The sequence below is a fragment of the Triturus cristatus genome, chromosome 2_1, assembly GCF_964204655.1.
Source record: "Triturus cristatus chromosome 2_1, aTriCri1.1, whole genome shotgun sequence".
NCBI lineage: Eukaryota > Metazoa > Chordata > Amphibia > Caudata > Salamandridae > Triturus > Triturus cristatus.
This window is the reverse complement of record NC_140581.1, coordinates 413,068,419-413,087,513: the sequence shown is the minus strand read 5'-3', so window position 1 is coordinate 413,087,513 and position 19,095 is coordinate 413,068,419. Positions and strand designations below refer to the sequence as shown.

Genomic DNA, 19,095 nt, shown 5'->3' with positions numbered 1-19,095 from the left:
TATTCACCTTGAAGGCTACCTTGGCACAGAAATAACAGATTTTCAGGTCTAGGTAGCTCTTGAAGAGGGATTCCTATCCACTCTACCTTCGTTGTCACGTGACAGAAGGTGATTTGATTCACACTGTTTGGAAATGTTGTGTAATTAAAGCATTTTGGCCTCAAGTAACTGAGAAGATGTCAGCAGAGGTCAGATGGTCAGTTCTCCTAACACCAAATCTGGCTCTGGTTCATATCCTAGATGAACTGGGCACTAATAGATACATTAAAGGTTTTCTTAATTTAGGTCTAATTCTTGTTCAGTGTGACATAGTCCAAAAGTGTCAGGGCTGCTGAGCCAGATATAAACGGTTGAACTCATAGGGATGTTATTCAGGGTCCAATTTGTGAGACACAAAGTTATAAGCTTAAGCATTACAAGACTTAATAGGTATTCTTCAGACATTCCGAAAGTTCTACTAATACATAAACTTATTTGTGGTAATGCTGTGGTCTGATTTTTGTGACAAAGTGAGGGCTGTGGGTGATTATGGCGCTACTAACAACTTATATCATTGTCTCTGGTACCATTGTTTTTTTCAGAAAAAGTGATTTTAGGATGATAATGTCAGGCTGTACTTGACTAGACAAATGCAAATATAGTTTGCAATTGAAAAAGAAACAAAAGCATAAAAGCCTAGCTTGTGGCCAACTGGATAAGAAATGCAGGCACATCCATTAACATTTTGGCACAATCCATTCTACAAAGCCTACCATTGCTACAAGCCTACCATTGCAGCCTGTTCTGTGGCCCACCACTACACAGGTATTTGCTTTTGGCTTGTCAACTCCACTCTGGTTGGCAGGTGTATTCACAACTGAAATCTCTCATGCGACACACACTACATGAGCTAAAGTGTATGGGGCATATTATCAAGATACAGGCGTTAAAATTATCGCCGCTTTAGCGGCAGAAAACTGCCGCTAAAGCGGCGATAATGGGGTTGATAATATGCCCTTGAGAATTCCAATAGAAGCTCATGTTCTGGTGTCAACATGGGCTTCTATTGGAATTCTCTGTGGCATATTATCAATCCCATTATCGCCTCTTTAGCGGCAGTTTTCTGCCGCTAGAGCGGCGATAATTTTAACTCTGTGCTTGATAATATGCCCCTATGACACCAAAGGCGGCTCTGACATTCCAGTTTGTCTAGTTTGCATTCAGTATCCATCCCAGAGGTGTGGACAATCTACTACTTGAGTTTGCACAGCTGTTCGAAGGCATTGGGTGTCTGAAGGACCAATTAGTACACTTCCATATCGAAAACTAATTCAACCAGTGGTACTGAGACATGGCGTGTGGAATTCCATCTCCGCCCAAAAGAGGAAGATGAACACCGGAAGCTGGAGCAGGCAGACATTGAAAGGTAGTAGGTCCAACTCCATGGGTCTCCCCAATCGTAATAGCCAGAAAACCCAAGCAACCTGGAGAGATTCGCATATGCATGGATATGCGACTACCCAACATGGCCATCTGGCAGCAAATTATACAATGACAGCTGTAGTGCACACAAATGTATGTGAGGTATCAATTAATCTTTATGTGTGACAAAATTCTAGAATTGGTGTGCTCACTTTGAGGTTGTTCCACCCGACCACCCATTCAAAAAGAAATAAGTAAACCAGGACCTAGTAGTTCTGGACGATAAGCACTACCAGGGGTACTCAATCATGAGTGTTCACAAGTTGTCCGTGCAGTAATCTGGACCGTAAAAAAACAGGTTTACATTTAAGTTCATGAAAAGTACAAACTAGTACACAGAGAAAGTAATAATTAATGAAAGCGCCAGTTGTCGAATTTCTCCAATCCTTCTTTATTCAGAAGAAAATTCATAATTTGTCGGGGAGATCTTGATTTAGATGATTTTAATCGGTTAACATTCAAAGAAAATCCATTCCCAATGCATTTCGGGTGTGCTAAGCACCCTTCTTTAGGGGAAATCTACAATGAATATATACAAATATACATGAATATTACTACATAAATACATAGTGATAATGTAGCCTTATATATGTCGGGAGAAAAACATTCAAATAATAAAAGACTTGCTTGTTGGAAGGTAAAAATAACATTCACAAGGAACGGCCAGATGGAATAACCAGAAACACCACACGACTCTCGTGTGTTAGTATTGTCGACAATTTGTTGGTTAGAATGCAAGTAGAATGTGATGCAAAGAAACCCGAAAAGAAAGAGAATCAGATGGCTGCCATTACCAGAACAGAAACGTGATGAAAAAGAATATTGAAAAAGAACAGCACGTGAATTATGAATCTTTCCGATCAATGTATTCGTATTACCTTGAAAAGGCATTGCTAATAATTTGCCCGTATGTAGCTGCGCTGCAGGTCGATGAAGATAAGTTTAAATGTGATGATCAGTAGTCTCGCGCTGACGATAATGCCTGGTGCAAGGTCGCTGTGTGTAACCGAAAGAAATAAAAAAGCCCTGAGTGACTCATGTTATGAACGATATCTTGTGTCCGGTAAGGTGGAAAAATCTCTCTCACCTATGTATACGTGCCTCGCCAAGTACTTACTCGAAGCGTGTCGTTAAACGGAATACAAGTCTGTGCTGTGTGAAATGGAAACAAAAAGAAACAAATAGAATTCTAAATGATGTAACTTAACTATAAATGTATGATGCAAGAAAGTCGGTCTGTAGCTGAAAAATGCACTTACGTGAATAAGATCTTAAATCACCAATATTGTTAGCCTCATCAAACGCGCTTACGAGATGAACCGTCTTCATTTCATGGAGATTTAATATCGCGTCGGGTACATAAAGAACACGGATTGGGCGCGCAACGTGGTGCGCGATTGACATAGAAATGGGACTACTGATTTTCACTGAAGAAATTACGCGGCCATCTTAATATAGTTCCGGAAATGTAGTGTAAGTAAAGGTGTGCAACTACAGAACCCAAATGCAGTGTGAAGGACAGCAAGAAATATACATGAACTACTTTTGCTGTCTGATCAAATGATTAACAAGCGAAGGCATCCGACATCCACTGTCGATGACATTGTGACAGAAGTAAGTGGGTTGCGATGGTTTTCCAAAATGGATCTCCAAGCTGGATACCATCACCTAATGCTGGTGCCGGAGTCCAGATCTATCACAACATTCTCCCCTCATCTGTGGTTGAGGAGGTACAAAGGCCTCAGCTTCAGAGTGTCCAGCGCAGCTGAAGTGTTTAAAGACACGATCAGAGGATGTTGGCTGGGCTAGCTAGATTTATCAAAGTCAGTGATGACATCCTAGTGCATGCACCCATATTGGAAGAGCATCTCAACAGACTATGAGAGATGTTTCGAAGACTGAACAGTGGGCTCATCCCACACAGGGAAAAGTGTGCTTTCCTCCAGAAAGAAATATCTTTTATTGGCTAGGACATCCGATCTTTACAGCGTTACAGGTGTGTGTAGCTTCTGAGGGATGGTCAAGTACAGTGGCCTCTTCATTCAGAATTTGACTACCCTCACTGCCCGCTTCAAGAATTGACAAAGCCAAACTCTGTCTGGGAGTGGGGTTCCACCCAAGAGGAAGCTTTTCAAGCAACAAAACAGGCACTTTCTAAAAAACACCACTCTGGGCTTTTTTTTTATCCCCGCCATGTCTGAGCTCTCCGTGGATGCCAGCCCCGTGGGCCAGTCCTGTCCTAAAAACAGGAAAATGGTGAATGGGCTCAAGGGGCATATACCAGTCGTGCTCTGACAGACACGGAACAGCAGTACTCTCATATAGAGAAAGAAGCAATAGTGATTCATTGGGGCATGTCGACACTTTCATATATATCTCTATGGCCACCCTTTCATAGTTTACACAACCACAAGACACTGATACCTTTATTCAATGGGTCACCCTCAAAGCTGCCACGGGGCATTAAAAAGTGCATTCTCCAACTGCAGGAGTAGTATTTCTCTGTCGTATACCTGCCGGAAACCCAGAATCCAGTGCAAAATGTATCCAGGCATGCAAGGTCAGCCACAGCCTGTGAAGAGTTGCCGATGACGTGGAGGAACCCGTCAAACTAGTTGTCAAGAGGTCAAGGCCCCTGCCCATCTCTCTGGGGAAGATCGTAGAGGTTACCAACATGGATGAATGTCACCAGCTATCAATATCTGCTGTAGCTTCATGTAACTGGAACATGCTCACCCACAATGTGTCTTACCACACTGAGAAGGTGTGGCTAACACTTCTATCACTGCACAATGTCCGTCATGAGAGGTCCCCATCTGGGGATACCTGGAATGACTACAACAGCAGGTAGTAGGGTAGATCTGGCTCACACTGCCCATCAAGGGGTAGTCAAAAATAAATCCAGACTTTGTTGCAAAGATTGGTTCCAAGGGCTTGATGACCTGGTAAAACTGACTGAATTACAATGCCCATTGTGTCAAGCTGCTGGTCCTGCAGAACCGCCTGTGTTTTTAATCACAGAAACCATTCCCCTGGAATCGCACCAGTGCTGACTTTGGGAGTTTGCTAGATGGCCTGCACATGCTAGTCATAATCGATGACTTTTCAAAGTTTTATGATGTCGAGATCCTTGAATCCATGACCGCCAGACAGACCATATCCAGAATAGAGAAGGTGATGAGCACCCATGGGTTATTGAATGAACTCTGGACCAACAATAGTGCCTCTGTTAGATTATGCTTGCTGATGCTCTCGTAATGCCATGTATAAATTAGAATTCACTACGCCATTTTCTTTTTCTGACGCCATTTTGTGGGATGTTCAAAACTAATCCTTCCCAGTTCCGAGAAATACCCTTTGCTAAGTTTAGTTTCTGCAACAATGAACTGTTCATAGTTTTCCCTCTCGGTCAAGGCCCGTTTCCCACCTGTCTGGTGGTTTGATCGCAGCACAGGGTGGAACGGCGTTGAAAATTTTCTAAGTTGTGCAAGATACGGGATTAGACTTTTTTCCTCTTTATGCTGTCCGGCCACACCTGCTTAGAAAATTCCACTTCATTCGGTTTCGCTGTGTGTAACTGAAAGAAATAAAAAAGCCCTGAGTGACTCATGTTATAAACGATATCTTGTGTCCGGTATGGTGGAAAAATCTCTCACCTATGTATACGTGCCTCGCCAAGTACTTACTCGAAGCGCGTCGTTAAACGGAATACAAGTCTGTGCTGTGTGAAATGGAAACAAAAAGAAACAAATGGAATTCTAAGTGATGTAACTTAACTATAAATGTATGATGCAAGAAAGTCGGTCTGTAGCTGAAAAATGCACTTACGTGAATAAGATCTTAAATCACCAATATCGTTAGCCTCATCAAACGCGCTTACGAGATGAACCGTCTTCATTTCATGGAGATTTAATATCGCGTCGGGTACATAAAGAACACCGATTGGGCGCGCAACGTGGTGCGCGATTGACATAGAAATGGGACTACTGATTTTCACTTAAGAAATTACGCGGCCATCTTAATATAGTTCCGGAAATGTAGTGTAAGTAAAGGTGTGCAACTACAGAACCCAAATGCAGTGTGAAGGACAGCAAGACATATACATGAACTACTTTTGCTGTCTGATCAAATGATTAACAAGCGAAGGCATCCGACACCCACTGTCGATGACATTGTGACAGAAGTAAGTGGGTTGCGATGGTTTTCCAAAATGGATCTCCAAGCTGGATACCATCAGCTAATGCTGGTGCCGGAGTCCAGATCTATCACAACATTCTCCCCTCATCTGTAGTTGAGGAGGTACATAGGCCTCAGCTTCAGAGTGTCCAGCGCAGCTGAAGTGTTTAAAGACACGATCAGAGGATGTTGGCTGGGCTAGCTAGATTTATCAAAGTCAGTGGGCGTGTTCTTAGCTAATCATGCAATGTACATAATGTATCTTTATGCTTTTCCTGCAGATACAAATAAACGATTATTGGGGAATATTCTACACTGTTTCTCTGGCTCTTCATTCAGTATGGAAGGCTGAGAGGTGGTCTGTGGTGACCCGGGTGGCCCTAAGTGGGTCACTTCCTTCACTCCGTTCTCCAGTTAGGAGTTTAAGGACTACATGTCATCCAGAAGCATTCGTCACAGGAGGATAACTCCCAAATGGACACAAGCAAACGGCGAGGCCGAACGCTTAATGCAAACTTTGAATAAAAGTCTGAAAATTGCCCTAGCCAACAAATAAAACATGGAATGTGCCCTGTATACTTTTCCTTCAAGAATGCCGGCTCACTCCACATGTCAAGACCCGAGTAAGCCCCAGCACTCTGTGCCTAAATAGGATGGTAGGCGATACCGTTCCTCATACTGTGGAGCTGTCTTCAGTCAGAGACAAAGCAGAGGAAGCTTTATGCCAGCGCAAATTACAGAATTACATGATCTCATGGAGGAGAAGGGCCCAGCAGAGGCATATCCAAGTTGAAGGCCCAGGGGCAGATTTACAAACCCCTTGCGCCACTTTTGTGTCACATTTAACATGGGAAAAGTGACGCAAAAGTGGCGCAAGTGGCTTGTAAATCTGCCCCCTAGTGTTTGTCTGGAATCGGCATCTAGGAAGCAAGTTCTGTTTGTTGTTCGAGATCGATCCGTGGAAGGTCTGAGCTGTTCGTGGGACATTAATAGCAGTAAGGAAAGGAAGAGAGGCTGTTACTAGGAATATATCCTTTTTTAACATCAACAATTGAACCACAGGCGGAGTGACCAACAGGATTTTCATTGACCGAGTGTGTCGGAATGGATGACGATGCTGGTAGAGGCCCTGGGGTAAGTGTTTTCCCTACATTCTTTGATACAGCCAGTCATGGCTGTTGCTACTGAACTGTTTCAACCACTAATCAAGTGGGCAGTCCCAGAGCATGCACTCATGATAGCCCAGCCAGGGAGGTCTGTACACAGCACAAAGAGCTAGCTAAGGACATTTGTGTTGTCCGTTGGAAAGGAGCGGTCAGATATAACCTGAGACCAAGACCAGCGACATCTACCAGCTTGAAAGAGTTTATCCTGAATTAGGCACGCTTACCTCAGGGAGCTGAGGACATAAAGGTGAATCTGTGTACTTTGTCAGTGTTTCACACATGTTTCCTAAATGATCGCGTTGTAAATGCGTGTGTTGTAACTTGGCCTATTCTTGATGGTAAACATCGTTTACCACGCATGCGATATAAAGCATGCCATTGCAATGCGGTCATTACAACAACCACGTTTTTACATCCTATGCCATTGCAATACAAGTTGTTACAACAACTTGCTGTAGGGGGCATCTTTCCTACTGTTGCACAGACTGGAGTTAGAATAGTAAATTATACTATTCCAAAATCCAGCGCCCCCCACACAACAAGTCGTTTTAATGACTTGCATTGTAATGGCATGCGTTGTAATGACCACGTTGTAATAGCATGCGTTGTAAACGTGTGCATTGTAACGTGGCCTTTTCGTTTTGATATGTTTTTCTAGTTCTGATTTTATTTATTTTCATTGTTGGGTGAAGGATAAATGTTGTGTTTCAAGATGGATCATCCCAACTATACAAATGTAACTAGTGGTGTTTCCATATAAAACACATCCCGTGATGTGTGGCTCTATTGGTAGAAGCTGTGATGTGTTGGGGAGGTAATAAAAAGGCCCAAGGCTCCGACCTTGTGGCTCACAAGTACACCTATGTTCGAGTGGCCATTGCTGCTGGCTACTACAATTATCACTCGTTCTGATTGGGCTTGCTGTGCAGTCCGCAACCAGACAGAACAGGGTCTAGAAAGCAATCCGTGCATCTGTGGAACATTTTCTCTGTTCATAATACTGAGTGTTGACTTCCTTCATATTGGACAATCATGGCGATGTTGTGGAAAAAACAGACGTAATTTTGTCTACACTTGTTTCGGAGCATTTATTAAGAGAAAGTTCTGTACTAGACAATTTAGTTGACGAGTGCTTAAGAACCCTCCCGCGCTTGGCAGCTTGATGACAATTTCGTTTGCATATCTGCAAACAGCTGATGCTCACACTCAACATGGCGTCCCATAATGGGAGACCCAGACGGAGCATGGCACGAGCCGGTCTCCCACTGGGTGTTTTTGCGCAATGGAGCAGGCCACTTACTGGGATAGGTGCAGGTAGTTGAGGGGGCGGGACTTAATGGGAGGTTTTATATAGAGGTGTTTTGGGCGGGAAGGCACTTGCGACGGCTGTGCCTAGGGTTGTCGGAGAATTTAGGTGAGCCACCCACCCCTTTTTTGGTGTTTGCCTTTTGCGTGAAGCTTTATATAAGCAAGCTTTTTTAGGAGTCATGGTAAGCATTAGCATTCACCACTATAAAATAAGTATAGGTTTTTTGTTTATATTTTGTAGGTGGTTTTTGGGGGGTGAACAGTCTGGAGTGGGCTCATCCATCCCTCGGGGTGGGGGGACAGGACACAGGGGAGGGGAAGATAAATTATGGGGCCTTGAACAACATGAGTGCAGTTCGATTGAGGATGCTTGATGAGCATGGGGTTCTTCTTGAACCTATGTTGAGCTAATTTGGGGGTTTTAAGGGGTGGGGGGAACGGTGAGATATTTTCATGTATTAGTGATTTTGAGTTGTTTTACAATGTTGTATACATAACGTTTACACCTGTCTTAATAAAGTGGCCTTTTTTGCTAAAACAAGAAGGAGTGGGTTGTGATTTATTGTGCGATGTTTCTTTTGCATGCAGAGTTTGTGTGCAGTCATTTCTTGAAACATAACATGGGGCACCAACTCCATATAATCAGGGCAGTAGTTTAATAACTAAAATATGTTGGTACAGGAGTGTCAAAATTCAAAAGCCCCTTTCTAAACTTTGGTATCTTCTGGAAGTTCAAAGCTTGATTGTTATTAATAAGGGCCGTGTTAGTGGCCCTCTGGACCCCAATTAGGCATTTCAGACGTTGTTGCTAGGCACAGACCAACAAACTGAAAGAGTGTCGCACAAAGTCAGAGGACAAGTTTGAGAGAATGACAGCGTGAATGCCAGAATAGGCAAATGCTTGCATAGATGAGTGAGGTCATAAGTGGCTGGATTACTGAACTCATGATAATTATTGACTGACTATCTGCATGTATGGAGGGTTGAACGGGTGAGTGCATAAATGAATGGTTGAAACCATGAGTGCATGGATGAGTGGTTGGCTGGGTAAGTGAGTGAGTAATGGCATTGATGAATGCAGATAGCGTACACCATTCATATAGTCTGGCGCCTCAACAGAAGCGATACAGCTATACAAATGTAAATAATTATGGATATTATCCTGGCAATGAGGACCATCGTGCGAACAACAGAACACTTATGCTCCGGTTATGAGTCAGATGGAGCAGAATTACGATATGTAGTTAAAGTCTTTGATACAACCACGCTCCTTTGTTCCGTTTATCTGATAATGGTTGTGATTACACATGAGAACTGTGGGGCAGATTTATGTTAGACTTGCGCCACTTTTACGCCGCCGTTGCGTCACTATTGTGACGCAGCGGCGGCGTAAACCCTGCGCCACGTTGCGCCCTATTTACATCATGACGCATCTATGGAGATGCATCATGGTGTAAAGCCCTGCGCCACATGAAACCTGCGTCAGGTTTAATGTATGCAAGGTGGGCGTTCCATCGGAAAAAGCCTCGGAAAAGTGACGCAGTGAAATCTAGAAGATTTCACTCAGTCATTTTTCCGACGCTGCTGCGTCTAAACCTTGCGCCTGCTTGAAGCAGGCGTAAGGCATGACGCAGCATGTTAGGTATGGGCAGCCCCTAAACATTGCTGGAGTTGTCTCGTGCTTGCGACACGACTCCAGCAATGCGCCGCCCTTACGCCATCAGATGCGTCACACATCTGTTTATCCTTGCGCCATGATGCGCTGCATTGTAAATGCGGCACATCTGTGGTGGCGCAAGGGTAAACTTGCGTGACGCATCTTTCCTGGCGCATCCCTGCTGATTTGCAGGGATGCGCCAGGAAACATAAATCTGCCCCTGTGTGTTTATGTATGTGTTAATTCTATAGTGCAAACCCAGCCAAAAAGAAGATGGGCACTGTAAAGGGTAAAAGACAAGCATAAAGTCAACGAACATAGGAGAGGTTGTTCCTTTGAAGGTTTTAGAAATATAACCATATTTCCTTTGACTTTATATTTGAGCTTTCACAGTCACGGTTTTCGTTAAAACAAAAAACTCAGTTTACAGCAGATTACAGCAGATACAGTTGATGGATCAGTCATACCGTATACATAGGAAAAAGAGCAGACAAAATTACACGCATGAAAGCAATAGTTGTCATGTGTGGAAGCATCCAATGTACACAGAAGTTAGTATCCTCCCCCCAGGTGGGGATGAATCAATGACACGGGTAATCCCTTACTTCCACACTTCTTTCTTTCTGCTTAATAGCCTCTGTAAGTATGCCAACTACCTCACACCTTCTCCCATTCCGTTTTCATTCTTAGACTGTAGGGCATCAACAACCCTAACATGTGGTTCTCCTGTTTTCATGCTGCCACTGTCAGCTAGAAGCGGTGCCAAGTATGGGGGTTGGCTGACCGATGTGTGGCTGCAAAAATGCAGAGTTGCTAACATTCTGGCACACATGTATCAAAGTACAGTTTTGCGAGTCCTAAATAGCGATTTTTTGCGAATCGCTATTAAGGACTCGCAAACTACTATGTAGGTAGGATTCGCATTTTAAAATAGCGATTCCTACACATTCCTTATTTGTGACTCGCAAATTGCGAGTCGCAAATAAGCAATGGCTTCCCATTAATTTCTATGGGCCAAGAGGCTAGTTGGCCCCCAGGGACCCTCAGGATTGAAGAGGAATTAATTCCTCAACTTAAAACACGCCACAGGGCGTGTTTGCACACATGTCACCTCAGGCCCCGCCCCTCCCTTCACCACCATGCAAACGCGCCCCGTGGCGCATTTTAAGTTGGGGGATTAACTCCCCTTGGATCCTGAGGGTCCCTGGGGTGCAACTAGCCCACCAGCTACCTCCATTAAGCGCCACAGATCTGCGTTGCAGAGAGGTGTAAAAAGGGGCATGGCCTCAGAACACCTCTCTGCAACGCAGCCCCCTGGTGCATACTGGAGGTTCCTGGTGGGCTAGTTGGCCCCCAGAGACCCCCAGTATTCAAGGGGAATTCGTTCCCCATCTGCAAACGCACCAGGGGGCGCGGTTGCAGAGTGGTGCAAGGAGGGGGTGTGGCCTCCGGCGCGATGCCGGTCTTTTCTTTTTAAATTATTTTTAAGAAGGGGTGCTGTGTGGCACCCCTTCCTTTCCTTTTTTACTTGCCCTGGGGACCCCATCCCCCAGGGCCTGACCCCCTTTTTTTTTATAATCTCAAATTTGGGCTATTATGGCCCCGGGGACCCCATCTTCCTGCCAGCCTCTTTTTTTATATTTTTTTATTTTTTATTGATTGTAATGGGGGAGGGGGGCCACATGGCCCCCCTCCCGGGCCACTAATAGCCCCAGGGACCCCGTCCCCCGGGGCTGGCCTTCTCCGTTGGGGACCGTGGGGGGTCCCCAATCCACCCACAGTCCCAGCCGGCTCCCCGCGTCCTGCGGGAGCCGGCATTACTTTTCCACATGGGGAGCAGCTACCATGCTGCTCCCCATGTGGAAAAGCAATCTGCTTTGCTTCATTGAAGCTAGAGCAGATTTCCCTGCTCTCGCTTCAATGAAGCAAAGTAGTTTGCAATGACAGGGTGGGACCCGCGAGGCTCCTGCCATGTCATTGCAAACTAGTGTCCTGGGGGGGCACTGGGGGCCGGCCCTGGGGGCCGGCCCTGGGGGGGTAGCAGTCCCCAGGGCCATGACAACGCTCCAGGAGGGGGGCCCACGCGGCCCCCCTCCCACTTAATTTAAAGCCCCGGGGGTGTTGGTCCCCGGGGCTTGGGGGCCCATAACGGACCCCCTATGTTAAATATTTAGTGCCCCGGGGAGGTGGCAGTCCCCGGGGCGTGTGGGGGGGCTCACGCCCCCACACACAGGTTTATTTATTTTTTTAAAAGCCCCGGGGGTGGCGGTCCCCGGAGCTGCGGAGTGGCAGTGAGCCCCCTGCATATATTATCACAAAGCCCCGGCGGGTGGCAGTCCCCGGGGTTTGGGGGGGGCCTTTGAGCTCCCCACCTATGTATATTAAAGCCCCGGGGGTGGCGGTCCCCGGGCTTGGGGGGCTGAGAGCCCCTCCCCATAATTCAGAAAAGCCCCAAGGGCGGAAGCCCCTCTGAGCCCCCGATTCCAATTTTCATATTGCCCCTGGGACTTGGCCCTCCCGGGGGCTAATTAAAAACAAAGTGCGGAAGCCCGAGCTTCGTTTTTTTTTTTTTTTCACTGCGGGATGCGCGTTTTTTGCATTTTTTTCACTGCTTTCTTGTGCCTCGGTTACCGAGGCAAAAGATGGCTGCAAACACTTCCTGGTTTGAAGTGTTGACAGCCAATTAGCATAAAGCTCGTGCTCGGGAGGATCCGTGGCCCTAGATATATCTATGTTTTTACTTTTGAATTTCTCAGGAACTACTGAACGGATTTACACCATTTAACCAAAAGGCACGAGTGTGAACCAAGGGCTACCTCTTTGCCAAATTTGGTGTAATTTTGTTCAGCTGTTCGGGCTGTAGCTGCGACTAACGGTTCCTATGGAAAATTGCATGGGGAAAACACGTTTTGGGATTGTAATTTTTATTCTAGTCCAAGTTCCAGTCCCCTGCAATGAATGTGGCCTTGGCTCCCAAAGAAGACTTTTTATGCACCCCTTTTTTGAAACAAAAATAAATCAACCAGTCAAAGCGTCCTTGGTAAAATATGGCACACAAAACACCAAGCTACTAACACAGAAGATATGCCCCAAAGCATTTTAACTAAAACACCCTACAAATATAGGGGCAGATTTACAACAAAGTAACGCAGCACGGTGCAGCAAGTCATTTTGCTGCGCCGTGCTGCGTTAGTTTGGAAAGCACAGAGATGCGACTTATTTACAAGAATATGTCGCTTCTCTGTGCTTCCCCTGCGCTGGCGCACAAACTGCAGCCATGCGCCGGCGCAGGCACTCTTGCACCATGGTGCAAGGATGCCTGCGTCGTGGGAAGATTGTTTTTGTGCAGGAAGGTGTCCCTTCCTGCACAAAAACAATCACAAGAGGCTTTTTCCTCTTTCAATGCGTGCTGTAGAATGCAGCACACATTGAAAGAGGAAAAAACGAGGAGAAATTAAAACATTTCTCCTCATTGCGCCTCGCTACGCCACCTCTAGGGTGGCGTAGCATTCACACGCATATCCAGATTTACGATTTCTCGTAAATCTGGAGATGTGTCTTATTCCATGGGTGTTGCGTGGGAACACCCACAGCAGCACCCATGGAACGCCCCTTCCACGCACAGTGCTGCGTGTGAAGAGCCCATATTTACGAGGAGAGGAAAAGTCATGCAGGGTGGCTTTTCCTCTTCCTGTAAATATGGAGGAGCCCCCTGCGCCACCAGTACGTCACGAAAAGTGACGTAGTGGTGGCGCAGGGGGCTTGTAAATCTTCCCCTGAGTTCTGAAATACCCTAAACTGGCTTCCGGAGCAGCACATTACCAGACATGGAAACCATATAAAGGGGCAGATTTATGAGGGACTTGCACCCCTTTTACGCCACCTGAAATTGCCTCTGCTGCAATGGAAACCAATGGGTTTATTCTCATGATTATTATTTTTAAATCCCTCACTTTCATTGTCTAAAATGTTGCTATTTATTGCAGACAATTAATTTATGTCAAAGTTACCAACCGGCTTTGCTCTGCAGGCATTAACAGAGGGCCTTTAGTTATTAATGTTGTGTGAAAATTATTGTTTTCACTAGTGTACAGGGCTTTAAGTAGGTCAGTCCGCCACGGGTCTCAAACCCAGAAATAATTTTAAAATGGGCATTAACACAGGTCCCTATCTGGCCCCATATCCATGCCCTTAACTTTATTGACACTGATTGATTTCTGAACAATGTATGTAAAATTAAGGTTAATCAATGTCAGCACTTTAATCCCTGTTTACATTTCACATGTTTTACTTAATCTTGCTGTAGCTAGGAGTGTTTGCTTTCTCTGTGTTGTGTTTCTGTATTTTGTTTTTCATGTTGCATGTTACTCTTGTATAATGCATTATTTCAGCTCCTGGGGTTTGTAATAGATGACAATGGAGAGCTCTGTAGTTAAGGCTAAGGGCAGTGCAGGTTTCGCACCATGCCTCTCAGTGGTTCAGAATAAATGATCCCCCAATGTAATGCCTCTCTGAAGAGCACACAAGGCACACAGAGCACATGTTCCATTTGCAATTGTGATTCTGCACCAGATTCTGTCTGTGGAGGAGGTGCACAGTTGTCATAAAATTGACAAGGCAAAAGCAAAAGAAAATGCAGTCTTCACAGGTGAGTGTGTGTGTGTGTCTGGAGCTTATGTTTGTATGTCAATGGGTGGGATTTGTAAAACGTATATCTACAGTGCTTGTGATTGTATGTTCACGCATGTGATTTGAGAGTGTGTAGATCTGCAGTGCTTCTGTTTGTATGTGAACAAATGTGATACATACTGTGTGCATATCTGGGGTGTTTGTATATGCACAGGTATGATTTGTGAGGGTGTATATCTGTGGTGCTTATCTTTTCTCCCGTGTCTGGTCGTCTCAGTCAGGGCCCCGTCTCCATAAACCATCTCTGCCCCCCACATCCTGGCCCCTCCCTTTCTGTGGCTGATTCTGCTCGAGCACTTCCAAGCCCACGCCCGCTCAACTCAAACACGTACAGAGCATTTGTTGTGCCCTCACAGAAAAACTCTGTTAGCAGAAAAACTCCTTTAGAAACACCCAGCAGCCTTGAGGGGTCAGGCCTGGTGCTCGGAAAGAGGCGCTTTCCTCTGTTTTTCGACACCAGATGCCCCAACTTCCCCTCCGAGTGAATAACAGTGGTTTGAAGGGCCGGCAGCCAGTTCGGGGGAGCATAGGCGCTCGGCAGACACTTGGCGCTGCATCGGGAGGAGCTACAGAGTGTTTCACTTGAAGCACACAGACTTGGAGCAGGAAGCCTGGCTCATCCTGCTGCTGGCAGTGCTGCTGGGCTGTCCTGGGGAGTCTGTCGTGCACTGAGCTTCCTGCGTGGTGCTACCTGCTACCTGTATAGGGTTCTTCTGCCATGTGATAGCATATCATAGCGCATAGAATGCCCATAGTCCTATTCGAGGTGCTGAGGGGGTAGGAAGGGGATGACACTACACTGCTTGTTATGTTAATTGGTTTTTGCATAGCAGACTTCTGCCACTTGGGTGGCCTTTCATTTTGTCCTGACTTCGTCATTGTCATGTTGTTTGTGTAGTGCATAGGATGTTAATGATACTGAAGGAGCAGAGAAGGCGTGAATGTGCACTGATTGCTATGTTACTACATTTTTGCATAACGCACTTCTGTGACTGTTATGGCCTGGTAGCGCTAGAAACTACTGCCTCTTGTTTCATACAAATATTATCTCATATTGGTAGGATAGTGCTTAAATAACTCATGACCCATTTAAAAGCACCAGGGGGGAGACAAAGAACATAAAGTGTTGTGTCATTTGTCTGTTCCAAACTTCAGTCATTGTTACAGCTATATAGTATCTTCAAACTCTGGCATCTGTTAGTTCTCCCCCCAATATCCTCCTGCTACTCTTATTATAATTCACACACTATTTCCCAACCTCTACCCTCTGTTTATATCTCCTCCGACTCAAAACAAAAAAAAACTATAAAAAACAACCATCATAATAGACAGGAAAGAGTTGCCAACACAACAAGATGATTTTCAACCACTCACCCCCAGTCACAGATCTGGGTTGAATCCATCATTCTTTTTCTCAGTATGCCACCCTAGTTTGGACCCAGCCATGTGCAAATCAGTCTTAACCCTGCTTCTCATGGGAACAGTCCAGCCCGAACTGCCAGGCCAGGTCCTCCCTGGACTGGAAACAAGCATCCTGAGACTGATATCAGGAAAACATTGCCAATGTTCCAAAAAAGAAAATCACAAAACATTTTTTAGAATCTTTTTTTAATAAGTCGTTCAGTTATACATATCATCTTAATTATAGATAAGGTAACAAAAATGCCTACGCTGCTCTAAAACATAGCTTAGACACATTAGCAAAGCCAATAGCTCTGGCTAAACGCTTATAAGGTTACAAAGGCGAGACCTATTGGCTACGCCAATGCTTTTTTTTTCCATCTCTCCTTTTCCCATGTTATTTGGCTAGCGCCAGGATACCTTTCAGGTGGCAGAGCGCTTTACAAATATTATAAATAAATACTCAGTGGGAGGGCGGAGGGTCTCCCTACTATGGCTCCTCCACTGTTCCATGCCCTCTGTTTCCCCTTAGAATGAATGCCAGACCCAGCACCTGCTGAGTACACTACTGCAAATGGTTTTAAAGTTCTGCTATGCTGGTTTTTATTATTAAACGTAATTTATTATCTATTGCAATCATTTTAGTAAGTCGCTATCCTTTCTTCCGAATTTGATCACAATGTGTGTTTTTTAAAGTGCTGCCTACCGCATTTACAAGGAATGAATGAATGAATGAATGAAATAACATTTCTTGAGCACATGGCTACCCGATGACATCCCAGCTCTGAACGATACATTCACGAACTCCAAACGGCATTAGGGAAACAGAAAGGTCTTAATGAGTTTTCGGAAGATCAGATGATTAGACTCAAGCCGAGCCTGAATAGGAAGGGAGTTCCATAGCTTAGCGACATTATAAGAGAAAAGACGTACTCCACTTCTTGACTTTCTTATTTTAGGGATTGCGGCCAGATATTTACTGTCCGGCCGCATTGGCCCTGCTTGAGCGACGGGCCAGAATAATGGCGCGAGTGATGGGTGGTCCCTTGCCTGCTAATGCCTTATCGGCAATACACAAAGCCTTAAACTTGATTCTCTCCAGTGTGGGAAGCCAGTGCCGAGTGGCGAGAGCAGGCTTTGCCAATTGATGGTTACGGATACTCAATAGCATACGCGCTGCACAATTCTGGACAGTCTGTAATTTTGTATTGGTAAGGCGTGGGGCTCCTAAATAAAGGGCATTCGCATAGTCCAGCTGGGAAAGCATCAATGCCTGGACCAAAAGTCTTCTGGCGGGGAAAGGTAAAAGAGGGAAGAACCGCTCGCGCCATCCTGAGAATTCAAGGACACTAATTAGTCAGTGAAAATGAATTTTCTGTTTTTGACAGCAGAGATTCTAAAATTTAGGAATTCCTGTCAAATGTTCCTTATTGAAATGTTGTCCCTGTACAATAAAAAATATTCGTGCTTTTCAATGCGACTTCCTTCATGTTAGCCGCCCCACTTCACATATTTCTAAGGCTCTCAAGGTACATTACAGTGACATTAAACAAACTCCGCCACAATATAACGAACATGTTGTGAAATAAAGTGCATGACCAAGGCCCATAGTGTGAGCGCACAACGAGAAACCAACAGTGACTCTGGTGTGTGTGGGGCGGGGTATGGCCTTCCTCGCGTTATGGTCTCTTTTGTATTACGGGCCTTGTAGTTATGTGCTTGGCCGTCCCTTTGTCCCATCACAGGACCCCAGGCCCTTGGTCTGATGACCTAAATTGTCATATTCAAAGCATCGTGGCCATTGTAGGTATCCATGCAGTAATACTGTCCCACGCACAGTTTTATGTCACACAAACATGGGGGTTATAGAGAAAGTGTGTCCATTATATCAAAATATTATTATTTAAAATTATTCTATTTAGGTAATTATATCAATGGGAAGGAGTTAGCGGATATCTCCTGTCCTGGGCTTTTCTGTCACAAACCATAATTGTTGGGTGTACTGGTCTACTCGGTACAATGGAACTTGAACAAAAATGAAACTCCCAGAATGCACAGCAGGTTCGTTTAAATTAAAGCCCAAGGCTGAGAAAGAGACCTGACCGCATTTCTGCTGGGGCTATTCCTCCGCCTTACCTTAGTGTCCACATGTAGCCATGCTTGTACGGAAAGTAGTTCCCGGGCTCACCGCAGCAGTACTTCATATCGATAAAGCCGCAGCAGTACAGTAGTTCCGCCTCATCCCCTCGCCTGGGGCATTCAAAACGATCCACAAAGGTGTTGTTGGAAGAGTAGTAACTCGAGCAGGCCTCGGCGGGGTGCCCTGGCATCCTAGAAGGCGGGTGAACTGTGCCAGAAGCTGCCTGAACTCCAGTCTTGGCATTCACTGCAGCTCGAAGCGCTCAGTCTCCTCTCTTTCCACCCGATTCCAATGACCATTCGATCTGTCGGTCAATCTCGTAGACCAATTAACCTTGTCTGAGAATAAAGCACCAACTGGTGCCAGACTATGACTCACGAGCGCCACCTGCTGCACACAAGCTCTTAGTAAATGCCTTTTTGATAATGTTCTGAGTATGTTTCATTACCTTTTTTAGCTTTTGTTCCTGTTGTTTTCTCAACATTTTCACAAAGTTATTTCCACAAAAGTTCCCGAAAAGAAGCGACTCAGCAACGTATGGGTTAGCTGCTCACATCCGGTGGGACTGTGAGGTCACGAGTTCGAGTCTAACATTTATCTACAGTGGCACTTGCTCGGTGGGAATGAAAAGTCAAAGGGAAGGCGTGAACGTGCCACGTTGGGTTTCCCGATTGCACCCCCCTCCAAAGCCCTCCGTCCTGCATTTAAACCAGCAGAGAGCTCAGCAGCCACAACACTGCCACCAGTGCACACAATAACACGCGGATGCCAAAATACTGGCACATGACTCAGTTTGCACTACAGCCAGTAGCCCCTGGGACCGCTGAGCTATACTCAGTTTACCTACATCTTGGTAGAACGAGAGTCAGCAGAGCTACCCCACAGGCGTCAAAGTTCTCATTAATGTCTGAGTCAACGCAGATCCACACCAGGTCACACTGCTGTCATCAGGGCCTAGTCAGAAGATCTACCCCCAAGGTTGCATATCTCCCAATAACGTTTCAGACAACAGAGCTACCAATTAGTTTATACGGATCGTATTCATGTCTGAGCCAGCAAATACTACAGGGCCTTCCAGAGCTCGCAAACATTTGGGA

The 19,095-nt window shown here is 45.4% G+C and overlaps 1 protein-coding gene and 1 long non-coding RNA gene across 3 annotated transcripts in view; both read right to left on the bottom strand.

The window, feature by feature from the left end:
- SHISAL2B (shisa like 2B) overlaps nt 1-18,263 on the bottom strand; it is a 198,650-nt gene extending 180,387 nt beyond the window's left edge. Inside the window, exon 1 of one of the 2 annotated variants that reach the window (XM_085631644.1) lies at nt 17,995-18,263. In XM_085631644.1, coding sequence (XP_085487770.1) covers nt 17,995-18,188 — 194 coding nt within the window. In that variant the 5' untranslated portion in view covers nt 18,189-18,263. The remainder of the gene's footprint in view (nt 1-17,994) is intronic. The other variant, XM_085631653.1, reaches the window with a different exon arrangement.
- On the bottom strand, nt 1,878-2,827 carry LOC146865386 (uncharacterized). The gene is made up of 4 exons (XR_014970109.1): nt 2,721-2,827; nt 2,549-2,613; nt 2,340-2,457; nt 1,878-1,980 (listed from the first exon to the last, which is right to left on the bottom strand). It is a non-coding gene; the product is annotated as an uncharacterized LOC146865386 (long non-coding RNA).
- Nucleotides 18,264-19,095: the final 832 nt, after the last annotated feature.